Source organism: Denticeps clupeoides, chromosome 5 (assembly GCF_900700375.1).
Source record: "Denticeps clupeoides chromosome 5, fDenClu1.1, whole genome shotgun sequence".
Classification (NCBI taxonomy): Eukaryota; Metazoa; Chordata; class Actinopteri; order Clupeiformes; family Denticipitidae; genus Denticeps; species Denticeps clupeoides.
In genome coordinates this window covers 19,327,795-19,340,615 of record NC_041711.1, presented here as the reverse complement: position 1 = coordinate 19,340,615, position 12,821 = coordinate 19,327,795, and the positions used below count along the sequence as shown (strand labels likewise).

At 43.3% G+C, this 12,821-nt stretch overlaps 1 protein-coding gene across 2 annotated transcripts; it reads left to right on the top strand.

Moving 5' to 3' along the window:
• The first annotated feature begins 69 nt into the window (after nt 1-69).
• On the top strand, nt 70-12,258 carry map3k2 (mitogen-activated protein kinase kinase kinase 2). Of its 2 annotated transcripts, none has more exons than XM_028980288.1 (17): nt 70-450; nt 1,456-1,515; nt 1,815-1,906; nt 2,092-2,132; nt 2,254-2,353; nt 2,470-2,583; nt 2,811-2,874; nt 3,002-3,132; nt 3,258-3,337; nt 3,493-3,560; nt 5,635-5,727; nt 5,858-6,082; nt 6,245-6,393; nt 6,526-6,657; nt 7,166-7,295; nt 7,460-7,637; nt 7,892-12,258. In XM_028980288.1, exons 2-17 carry the CDS (start codon nt 1,467-1,469, stop codon nt 8,109-8,111), a joined length of 1,866 nt encoding a protein of 621 aa, XP_028836121.1. In that variant the 5' UTR covers nt 70-450; nt 1,456-1,466; the 3' UTR covers nt 8,112-12,258. The 2 variants fall into 2 exon arrangements, with proteins under 2 accessions (XP_028836121.1, XP_028836120.1); XM_028980287.1 differs by having other exon boundaries at nt 1,450-1,515.
• The last annotated feature ends 563 nt before the right edge of the window (nt 12,259-12,821 follow it).

The following is a 12,821-nucleotide window of genomic DNA, read 5'->3' as shown; positions in this document are numbered from 1 at the left end:
CCAAGCACCGCCGTGTTTCGGTGACGACTGCTAAAAAGAAAGTGTACCGGCGGTGGACTCTTCCACCGCGGTCTGCTCGGTTCCGGGGGGTGGGCACGTAGCCGCGCAGCGCAGCGCAGCGCTGGAAGGGCCGTTTGCATGTAAACAAAGCGGACAACTATCCGCGGGATTGAGCGCTGCTCGCGTCTCCCCGTTGCTCGCCGGGCTCCTCTCCGCACCGGGAGAACTCGGAATCGCGCCCGCGACGGGCGGAGTTCATGCGCGGGCCCGCGGCGCGTCGGCAGCCGCCGCCGATGCGGAGCGCTCGGGCCTCGGACTGAAGCAGAAGTTGGGAAGCGGAGCCGTAACTTGTCCCTCGCCGCTGAAGGCGCCTGTCACACGGCCTCCGGGCCCGTCTCGTCCCCGGGACGGCCTGGTGGACGAGGAAGTGAAGCGACGCCGCCCGTCCAGGTGCTGTTATTTCCACCGAATTTCGACTTTTTTTTTGTATTTTTCTCACACGAGCCTGCAGAATGTCCAGAGTTCACTGCTGTGGTTTAGCTTCGGCGCTACGCCGAGATTCCCCGGCTGTGCCGATGACAACGTAGCAGCTAGTTGTCCGGAAAATTTAAATATATGCTCAACGCCGTTTCGACAATCGCAATGTTGGCGTTCTGAAATAAATTAAAGAAAAGAAATGTGTGAAAAGTGCGTGTGCAAGCAGCGCGGGCCGGCCTGTCACTGGACGAGCGTCGGTTTAGCCACGTTAGCCACATTAGCCTAGCTCGTTAGCTGCCCAGCTACTTGGTCGGAGGACGGCGGTCCATTTAGGCGCCGACCCGAGCGTAGTTTAATCGGTACAACACAGCGCTGTGGCGTTTAAAGCGCTATGGCGTCGGTGCGTAATGCCAGTCTGATCGTCTTTGTGAGCGTGTGCGACGTCGCAAGTTCACCGCCGCCTCTGTAGCATTAACCGCTGGCGGCTCAGTTCGTCAACTGTAGTTTTGGTGCCAGGTGTACGGACGCACCGTCATTTCGGGCAGCGATGCGATGTGTGTCGTTAATGTTACGGTACATGGGTCCGTTCGAGCGCTAACTTTTCTGTACCAGGGCGAGTGACCTGCTTGAAACGGTGGCGCTGATTACGTGTTTTAAACGCAGGCAATCAAGCCCATAAACAGGTAGCTAAAGTGTCATAGTTAAATGGCACCTTGGTCCTTGTTATTACTAAGAGTCTACATGCACACACATCAAAATTAAACGTCCATGTCGTTTGTCGTAAGATTCTTTTGAGGGCAGATGCCCTAAAAAAATAGCGTTAATGCAAACATGCCAGTATCAATATTGTTTCACGAACAATAAAGCAGAACATTGATGTGTTGAGTGCTCAGCAATCATGACACTTAAGACAACAGGCTTGATTTGAAGTTTGATTGCACTGTGAGTTAAATTCCTCCTCTGGATTGCTAGGAGAAGGGACCTCTTTGATGGGCAAATCCTTTCTCTTGGACTTGAAACAACGCGCCGCTATGATGGGTAAGTGTTACTGCAAATACAGGCAAGATCTTAGTCTCTTGGCAAAGCTTCCTCTGTAGAAATATCTAGGCTAAAAAGGCTAACCCATTTTTCCTCATTCTTCCTTTGCGCTTCTCTTACTCTCTGTGGACGGCATTGTAGCATTTTTGAGCACAACGCTGGCACTGTAATCCGACATTATTTTGATTACATATGAAATCAAGTGATGTCAGTACGCTCCGTTCATGAGAGGCTTGATTGTTTTGTATGCAGTTGCTGTTCTGTTGCAATCAGGGTATGATTGTCACACTTTTTTTCAGATGTGCAGGAGGCTATGAACTCGATCATGCAGGACCTTGCTGAACTGCATCGTTCCAGCAGACCAGCTAAGGCCTCCTCACCCAAGAACCAGGTTGGCAGATGTGTGCACACAAACATTTAGCCTCAGGAAAATGCCCAAATATGCCAATCAGCCAAACATAAATGCACTTATTGTCCATTACCATTTGTTAATGACCACTGTCCTTTTGAATTACCCCAGGAGATCAGGGAAGAGAGCCTCTGTTATGTTGTAATGTTTTGTTTATTTGTGCACAGAATGATGTACGGGTGAAGTTTGAGTTCAGAGGGGAGAAGAGGTGAGATACAAGTTTCTCTCTCTCTCTCTCTCTCTCTCTCTCTCTTCAAAAGCACATGATGCACTTCCATTCTGTCACCATCACATATATTCATTAATATGAACTGTTTTCCTCTTGCTAGGATTTTGCAGTTCCCTCGGCCCCTCAAGCTGGATGAGCTTAGTTTAAAAGCAAAAGTAGCCTTTGGTCAGGCAATGGACCTGCACTACACCAACAATGAGGTAACATCTCGTCCGCACTACTTATCTACCGTTATACGTTAAATGATCCTGCCGATTTCTATGATTAATTGATGACAAATTTTCTCATGCTATCCCTACTCCCTCCAATACCCCAGCTGGTCATTCCGTTAGCAACTCAGGATGACCTGGATAAGGCTGTGGAGCTTCTTGACCGCAGTGTTCACATGAAGAGTCTGAAGATTCTTCTGGTTCTACAGAGCTCCACACAGGTCAGACAATATCCAAATTCAGCTCTAGTTGAATATGTGCTCAGTTTGGTTTGGTGCTCTCTTTTCCTTTGTTTTATCTGTACCTTCCTTTTATGAGATGCCACAGATAGTTTTGCATCAGATAGGTGTTATAGTTTGAATGTGTTTGCATATGTACAGTATTTTTTTTCTTCCCTTATTAATGAATACAGTTCTTCAATTAATTGATATCATTCCCCCCTCCCTAGAATTTGCTTTCTAAGATGGATCTTTTGCCATCATATGAGAACTTGGATAACACAGACTTTAGAGGTTTGTTTTTAAATCTTTTATTTTGATTTTTTTAATGTTTAATACAGTTCAATATTGTTACAGATCAGCATGAGTTGATTTCAAGCAGATTATTATTGTTGAAATAAAAAATCTTTTCCCCTATTAGGTTCCCACAGAACTGACCGCAGTTCCCCTCCCCCAGGCTACGTTCCTGATGCACTCCAACAGGTTGCGAGAAACGGTTCTTTCACCAGCATCAACAGTGAGGGGGAGTTTATACCAGAGAGCATGGACCAGGTACTGCTTCAGGATTTTTTACTATACACCCTGACACATACTAAACCTGTTTTATTGCTTGTGTTTGTACATTGTTTTTTTTTTTATATATTCTCGGCCCTTCTTTTTTTTTATTAATATACCAGATGTTGGATCCTTTGTCTATGAGCAGTCCTGAGAACTCAGCCTCAGGCAGTTGTCCGTCCTTGGATAGTCCACTGGACAGGTCAGGATGCTATGCTATTATGATTTATGCGAACCCTCCGTTTATTATAGCATATTATACTAACTATCAGTTTATTCATTAAATTATTATTATCATCATCATCATCGACACAGTTCTAAATGCTTCAATTCTTTCTAAATGCCCCCCCCCTTCAGTGACTGCTATCCAAAATCACGCATGCCCCGTGCACAAAGTTACCCTGACAACCACCAAGAATTCACAGGTAAGCTGTACATCATGACCTCAACTTCGCTTTGTCTCAATGAGAATTCCATTCTATGTCCATTTTCTTTTAATACAACCCCACGAAGGAGTTAACATGTCATAAAAACGACTTTTCTTCGCTGTTTTCTTGCAACAATTTTTTTCACAGCGTTTTCTTTCAAAATGTATTGTGATTTAATATTTCTCAATTTAACAGAGGTAGTGTGTGTGTGTGTGTGTGTGTGTGTGTGTGTGTGTGTGTGTGTCAGTTCAAAGAGAAATGTTCTTGAGTATTCAGGTGTCTTATGGCCTGTGTAAAGAAGCTGTTGCATAGTGTGGCAGTGAGGGCCCGAATACCTCGCAACCTTTTTCCGGATGGTAAGAGGGTGACGAGTGTATGTAGAGTCCTTCACAAGGCTGCTGGCTTTCCTGATGCAGTCTGTGTTGTAAATGTCTGTTATGGAGGGAAGAGAGACTCCAGTAATCTTCTCAGCTGTCCTCACTATCCACTGTAGGGTCTTGCGGTCCGATACGGTGCAGTTCCCAAACCAGACAGGGATGCAGCTGGTCAGAATGCTCTCAATGGCCCCTCTATAGAACCTGGTGAGGATGGGTGGTGGGAGATGGGCTTTTCTCAGCCTCCACAGGAGGTAAAGATGCTGCTGGGCTTTCTTGGCTGTTGTGCTGTTGTTGAGATTCCAGGAGAGGTTCTCATTTTACATGAACACAGAGGAACTTACACCAGTCTGTCAGTCGTTGCACCTCCTCTCTGTACGCTGACTAATCAAATTTGTTTATGTGGTTGGAGCTGTCCATCACTGCACATTGTGGGTCAGCAGGGTGAGCAGCATTGGACTGAGCACACAGCCCTGAGGAGCACCAGAGCTCAGTCTGGTAGTGCTGGAGATGCTGTTCCCAATCCAGACAGACTGATGTCTCCCAGTCAGGAAGTCCTGGATCCAGCAGGCTCAGCTTCTAGACCAGGTGCTGAGGAATGATTCAGTTGAATGCTGAACTGAAGTCTATGAACAGCATTCGTGCGAATGTATCCTTATTGTCCAGGTTGGTGAGGGTCAGATGCAGGGTGGTGGTGATGGCATAGAGTTTTCCTCACATCCACCGTGGTTAGACACAGCACCTGATCACTGGAAGGAGGGTTGTATTTCCTCACAATCATGTTGTTCTGTGTGGCGAATCGTGTGTCAGTCATTCAGCACATCTGGTAGGGAGGGGTCACTGTCACAGGTCGAGGTTGTAGTCCTGTAGTTTGTGACGGCCTGGATAAGTGAAGTGATTGTCACTTGTGATACACAGCAGCACAGTACACGGTGCACACAGTGAAATTTGTCCTCTGCATTTAACCCATCTCCCTGAGTGAGCAGTGGGCAGCCATGACGGGCACCTGGGGAGCAGTGTGTGGGGACTGTGCTTTGCTCAGTGGCACCTAAGTGGTACCTTGGCGGATCAGGATTCGAACAGGCAACCTTCTGATTATGGGTCTGCTTCTTTAACCGCTAGGTTTCCACTGCCCCATAGGCCACCACTGCACCAAAACATAATGGCAGCAGTGGGATTTGAACCCACCCCTCCGAAGAGACTGGCGCCTTAATCCAGTGCCTTAGACTGCTCGGCCACACTACCAGGATGCCCTGCCAACTGCGCTGTGTGTCACCGCTGTCCTGGAAGAGGCTGTGGATTAGCGTGTGCACACTTTGGAGCTCTAATGGCTCGAGAATGTTTGGCCCTCGCTGATCTTAGGGCCACCTTGTCACCCTTCCTGAAGGAGTAGTCTCGCACTTTGAGCAGTTCACATACATCCACAGCTTCTGGTTGGTTTGGTCTGGTTGTGACAGACTCGGAGAGTGTAACATCATCAGTGCATTTGCTGATGTAGCTGTTGCCTGATTTTGTGTACTCTTCCAAGTTGATGGTGTTGATAGGCCTGATAGGAAAGTCACGTATTGTTATTATTGTTTTGCTACGCAGGTATTTATTGTGTGCTTGTTCTTTTCCTATTAAGACCCATTAATACCAACTATTTGAGAAACACTGCATTAATAGAATTTTTTCCTCCTCTTTTCTCCTAAATGTAGAATATGATATACCTGTATTTGAGAAGTCCGGAAAGGGTGGAACGTATCCACGGCGATACCACATATCCTTTGGCCTGCAGGACTACAATGATGGTGTGCGGTTTTTCTTGTAATATTATTTAAGCTCAATACAGCATAAACTGCAATACAGCATAAACTGTGGTGCTTAAAGTGTTCGAGCATTAATAAATGATGCGCCGTCTCCATCCCTGTCTCTCGGCAGGGCGTAAGACGTTCCCCAGGGCACGTAGGACTCAGGGCCATGGGCTGCGCTCTCCAGTGAGTTTCAGCCCCACAGAGCAGCAGTCTCCCAGCACCAGCAGTGGCAGCAGCATCTTCACACCAGAGTTGGAAGAACCAGGCCGCCGCCGTCGTGGAAGTGACATTGACCCCAACCCCAATGCTAACCCAACCCTTTCAGTCATGGACATTAGTTCACCCAGCCGCTGTATGTCATACTAGTATATATCTTTGCTACTTATTCACTGATCCATACTTTACTCCTGGTTCTCATTAAATGTGTTAACTTTTTGTGATCTGAACCTGTCACTGATTGGGTCAGTCAACCATCTAATATAATTTCATTGTTTTTGTTCTTTTGTGTCTGAAGCTCCTCGTGCTCCCACCAATTGGCGCCTGGGTAAGCTCCTGGGTCAGGGGGCATTTGGACGTGTGTTCCTCTGCTATGATGCTGACACTGGCAGAGAACTGGCTGTCAAACAGGTGCATTTCGACCCAGACAGTCCAGAGACCAGCAAGGTAAGAGGCAGGGATGACTTGTGTTTGTTTATAATGAGATTTTTACTCTTATTACATACACTGTCTCATACACAATAACATATTGTGTATGATCATTATTAAGCATGCTCACTCATATTTTTTTGTTAATAGGAGGTGAGTGCATTGGAGTGTGAGATCCAGTTGCTGAAGAATCTCTTTCATGAGCGTATTGTACAGTATTATGGCTGCCTACGTGACTCACACGACAGGACTCTGTCCATCTTTATGGAATATATGCCAGGGGTAAGTATTCTGTATTTTAGGTGTGCTCTGTGTGATGTAGGACCATATGGTGACTTTTTATATTCCATCATATTGAGACAGTATTTCACCAGAACAAGGAAATGCACTATCCCTCTCCCAATCTGCAGTATTCTCATAAACAACTCAGTCATGGTAAATAGAATAATTAGAATAGCTTGATGTTATTTCAGTTCATGGCTGAGGTGTGTGTGTGTGTGTGTGTGTGTGTATATAGATGCCCAGCTATTAGTGGCAGTGGTGGCCTAGCAGGTAAGGAATCGGACCCGTAATCAGAAGGTTGCCGGGTTGAATCCCGAACTGCCAAGGTGCCACTGAACAAAGCACCGTCCCTGGAAGCCTATCATGGCTGCCCACTGCTCACCAAGGGTGATGGGTTAAATGCAGAGGCACATTTTGTTGTGTGTATCACAATGACAATCACCTGTCTTTAATTGGGTGCATCCTGACCATTTCAATTGTCTTATAACAGAGATTTGCTTTTTTTTAGGGTTCCATTAAAGACCAGCTCAAGTCATATGGTGCCCTGACTGAGAATGTCACTCGCAAATACACCCGACAAATCCTCGAAGGAGTTTCTTACCTACACAGCAACATGATCGTACACAGGGACATTAAGGGTACGTTTTGTCTTTTTTGGGGGGATTACAAAAAACATACAATGATAGACAAGCATAAAAAAAATAAAAATAAAAAGGTTGAATGAGTTATCTGATAGTAAGGTGACATTGACTTTTTTTTTTTCTTTTTTTTTTTTTTTTCCCCCTTATGTCTGTTCCTTCAGGGGCCAATATTCTCCGTGACTCTGCTGGGAATGTGAAGTTGGGAGATTTTGGAGCAAGCCGTCGCCTGCAGACCATCTGCCTGTCAGGCTCCGGGATCAAGTCTGTGACGGGCACACCCTACTGGATGAGCCCGGAAGTGATTAGTGGAGAGGGATACGGTCGCAAAGCTGACATCTGGTAAGATACTTAAAGGGATGATTCAGATAGAACCAAAAAAAAGAATAAGTAAATCTGTCAAAATAATTCCTTGCATCTCCCTGATTAAACCAATTCTTATTATACCTCTTGTGCAGAGACCTACCTTGTAGCTACACTTTGCATGTGTACATTTGGGGATTGTTATATCCTATTCCCAGCAAAGTCCAAGGATACAAAATCAATGTTTCTGACAAATGTGCCAATTTTTTTCTGCCATGTTGTCATCCCTGCAGGAGTGTGGGCTGCACCGTAGTGGAAATGCTAACACAGCGACCTCCTTGGGCAGAGTTTGAAGCCATGGCGGCCATTTTTAAAATAGCCACACAGCCGACTAACCCAGCATTGCCGGCTCATGTGTCGGACCACTGCCGTGACTTCCTCAAGCGCATCTTTGTGGACACCAGGCAGCGGCCAGCAGCAGAGGACCTGCTAAGGCACATCTTTGTTCACTAGACCCCATCCTTGTTTCTGACCTATCAGAGACCAACCCCAAGTGTCTGTTTAGCTCGCCCTCACTCTAGCATCTTGCTGGCACTCCATTGGACCAGAGAGAGCAGACCGCGACCTGCCCTGTGTCTCTGTTTTTGTGAGACCGTATAGGGTGTGTATTCTTCCTTTTTTAAGTTTGAAAACATTGCACCTTAATTTCAATGTGTGGGTAAGTGCCCTCAAAGACTAAACAAACTACTTGTATTTTTTTGTGTGTTGTGGATTATGGAAGGAGTATATAGAGTTTTTGGGGATATCTTTTTTGGGAGGTTTTGCCCATTTTGGAGGTGACGTGGTCTTGACCCAAATCCAGAATGTACCACCCACCCCAGAGCGACTCTGGGGTCTTAACATGCTGCTAGGAATCAAAACAAACCAACTGAAATAACGAAAGTTAAAGTAAAACAGACCACACAGTTAGGAGAAAACTGTAGGTACAACCGTTGTGCTCGGATGTTTATCTTGCACAGTTTATGTAGAGTACAAAAAACACACACACCCTTTTCACATGGTCCTTACTGTAAAATTTCTCACAATGCTGTAAACAGTGATGAATCTGCTGGACTTTCTCTCCTAATTTTCCAGATTTTTTTATTTTATTTTTTTTAATGTACCCAACTCCACCGCTGTTCTCTGACCCTCAACTCCCAACTCTTACCGTGTGCCTTTAAAAGGAAAGGGAATTGTGTCTCTTTTAAACGACTTTTTAATTGTTCTGCTAAATGTTGTCTGTTATGGGAGTGTGCCTGGTTGCTCTGTGCTCAGCCCACTGCTTGACACAGGATGTCGCTCAGATAAGCCTTGCCAACTCAGAATGATCATAGGCCGAAGCCCTACTCTGCCTTTCTGTATCTTGGTCTCAGACTAATACAGGTTTAGCTCTTATGCAGGCTGAATTGGAATACACACACATACATACACACACACACACACACACACACACACACCAAAGTTTCTCTAACCTAGGTTTGGTGCCTAACCTGCTCTATACTGTTGCTGAACATTTGGGCTCCATATTATTTGAGCTCTGGTGCTGTTGTCAGACCCATACTGTATTACTTCAGATAACTTAGCTTTGTTTCGAACCCTGGTCGTCATTGTTCTGTGCAATACCACATTACCGACTCTTAGATTAGAGGCTTGGAGCACATACTCTGTGTTTTCAAGCCCATAACAGAATGTTATCAGATCATGTTGTGGCCATTGGTTGTATTTGTTTACCGCAGGGTTCTTATGAGATTAAATACAGACAGGAAGCTCATCTAACTTCCTGAGTAAGTTTAGGTTGTAGGATCTGATCCACAATTTCAGATAATTTCCATAATAAGCCAGTGAATGGTACTGCCTCATTTACCATGACTTTTTGAAAGCACTTCTGATGATTTTGAGAATTTGTATGCTACTCAATAGTGCATATGTTGTAGACATTATAAATTCTGTTCAGTCGTGTCCTTTCAGTATTTTTTTTTTCTCATTGCCCCAGCAGTTCAGATGTCCTTGTTCATATTTTGCATCTTACGTTGCACACTCCACAGTCCATGGGCACTTAAGCGAAGACATTTTGAGTTAGTCATGCAGGATGCTTTAATTATCCTGGCCTGTTCTACAAATTTCTCAGTTATCTTGAGAATCAGTTTGAGTAGTTCCGGACTCAACCCCATGATTAATTAAACACTCTAGGTAAAATCTGTTTTGTCATGTGGCAGTCTGTTTAGTGTAGTGTAGGTAGGAGACCATGGATTGTATTGTGAGTGATTCAATTAGAAATGTCTGCAATTTTTCTCTGCCTCTGCCCCTGCAGTACATGCCCTCGGGTGCATCACCTTCAACACTTCTTCTTTTTGTTGAATCTTGAGTTAAATAAGTCTGTCTTCTTCTGGTTTTATTACTTACCTTGTTGAATCCCCCATCTCTCTAGCAACCCTCAGCTGCATTTGTACTCAATAGTAGGTACGTTTGGTGGTCTATTCTAATAGTAAATCTCATTATTATTATTATTATTATTATTATCAGTACTCTGTATACTCAGTAGCCATTGACTGCCATGGCTACTAGATATTAGTTGTCTTATTGGCTCATAGCGTCACTTCTTACGTGATGTCTCACGTGATACTTCGCTGCCCCCCCCCTCTGCTGAGAGACTTTTTGCTATTGTGAAGTTGCCCTGGCACACACACTAATGTATGAGAACCAATTAAAAAAGGGTGAAGATCCAGCAAACATATCAGTGAAGGCTGCACTGATAAGATTGTCTTTGGTACGCGTGCAGATACTTCAGTGTCAAAGTGCAGATGTTGAGACACATGTTGACTCCCTGTGTGGCCGCTGCTGAGCTCACACTGTCTCCCAACTGCTAGGGAACAACAAACCCAACCATGTCAAAAGACATGCGCACACAAATGATTTTTTATTTTTTTAACTAAAGAGGTAAACTTGTCCTGCACTGTGTTTTGTGTAAAAGGGTTTACTAATTAAAAAAAGATTAACATGCATAATACTTGCATAAAAAATCGAGTTATTTAAAACATTTTCTAGGTACAGATTAAGATACTAATTAGCGGGAGGGGTGGTCAATTAATGCCAATAACGGATGGAAAACTGATCACTTCCAAAGGAGCTGTAAGGCATTCATTGATTTGCTGATTCAGTATGTTTTGGTGTTTGTTTTTTTATTAAGTTATCAGCAGATGGGCAACTGACTTTCAACCACCTTCTCCTCTGTTTTTATTGGTATGAAGTAGTCTGGGTCTTTATCCTCATGGGTGGTGGATGTTGACAGCAATCACACAGAGCTGGTGCATGTCCGCTAAAAGCAGCGAAGATGCATTTAATTGAAAGATTGGCTTGAGAATTATTCTGTCAGTTCAGGCAAGAAATCACCTCATGTTTGAGCTGAAATGCATATTTTTATATTCAGTGGCTCCCTCAAAGTTACTCATTGTATGGACTTGCTCTTTACAGAGTGTAGTATGTATATGTATGTATGTTTGTTAATTTTACCTTTTAATGTCAAACTGTTTGCACATCCTGAGACCATGATTTGTACACTGATTTTAATACTTTTTTTTGCAAATGTATGCTTGGCACAAGGTGTCTGTGAGTGTATGTATTTTATTTATTTTACTTTTTGGTATTACTTGTGCTTAAGAAAGAACAAAAAAAAAAAAAAAAGTAAACTGTAAATTCAGTGGAGGGTGGTGTGCAGCACGTTGGTGTAACTTCTCCCACACTGGGATGCTTTGCCTGATGGTTTTCACTAGAGGCCACTGTTGAAACAGCTCCTGCCTGTACACCCAGTTCTCTGTTGTACATGGAGTCACATTACCAATGAACTCTGGATATTTTTTTTTTTTTTTTTTACTCCCTGACCTACATTTTGTGTCCGATTGAAACAGTGAGGCTCTTGCTTTCTGTGAGGGAAAAAAAATTGGCCATATTCACAGCTCCTTATTGTCATACTGTTCTATCAGACTGCACTTTTTTTTTCCTTTTTGTAGATCTGTTTACAAATATGGTCCAATTAATATGTGCCATTTCTGCCACTCCATAGTCCTGAATGCACTTGGTTGTGTGTGTGTGTGATAGAGAGAGAGAGAGACTTTCTGAATTGTGTAAACGTGTGAGTGTGTATGTGCTGCTTGCGCCCAAAATGCCTTGCGCATTCTGACTGTACGATGAAAAAAGGAACGTTTTTAAAAGTACAACTGTAGAAATTTGAAATGTATTATTTTTGTTTCTTTTTAAAACAAAGTACACGTATCTGGTACAAAGTCTATAGCCCTCATGTTTATTCTGTCTATTGTACAAGAAGCCATGTTTAGAATAATCTTTGGTTTGTGACCAATGCGCCTGTTTATATCAAATCTGTATATCAGTGGTACGCATATTTTTTTTAATATATATTTTTTATTTGTTGTCTCTTGCTTCATTTTTTTTCCCTAAAAAAGATTTTATGCATGATGTTTGAGAGACTAGATTTGAAAGTTTGAGGTGCATTCCATAGAATGGATCACATCATGTAAGAAGTTCCAGGGAGGCAGGCACTTTGCAAATTGTTGATTTATTATTATTACTATGATGATGATGATGAATAAATAATATTTATTTCACATTCCTGAGTCATGTTTCTGTTTTATTTATTTATTTATTTGTTTGTTTTTAAAAAGCATTATTATATGTGACCGACTGCTGTTCATCCCATCTGTGAAACATGGTGTTGATGTCATGATGTGGTTCACCATGTGTCTGAGAATTTAGAGAATTCAAAATTAATATATTGGGAAGCACAGTCTGATACATGGTTCAGGTTTCACTTCTGTGCTTTTCTCTCAGGTCTCAATTTCAGTCCCTTCAGTCCATCCTCTGACAGGTTAAAGAGTAACATACAGTGCTCTTGTGGATTGTGATTAATGTGGGTTGCCAGGTCCGTACACTTAAAAAAAATTATTCACAAGGTTAGGAAGTTAATCACAATCCCGAGAGCACTGTATGTTACTCTTTAACCTGTCAGAGGATGGACTGAAGGGACTGAAAGTGAGACCTGAGAGAAAAGCACAAATTTAGATTTAGGAAGAGTTTGAGCCATGGAGTTTTGTATTTTTATATTAATAAGTTCGTCAAAGTTCATTTAACTTATATACACAGATATTGGTATATACAGGTATTGAACATCAA

Excerpts from the sequence above, each read along its gene's own strand:
- map3k2 (XM_028980288.1), top strand. The coding sequence starts at position 1,467 with ATGGGCAAATCCTTTCTCTTGGACTTGAAACAACGCGCCGCTATGATG. Across the intron at positions 2,875-3,001 it reads GGATAACACAGACTTTAGAG|GTTCCCACAGAACTGACCGC; the intron begins GTTTGTTTTTAA and ends TTCCCCTATTAG. Across the intron at positions 3,133-3,257 it reads TACCAGAGAGCATGGACCAG|ATGTTGGATCCTTTGTCTAT; the intron begins GTACTGCTTCAG and ends TTAATATACCAG.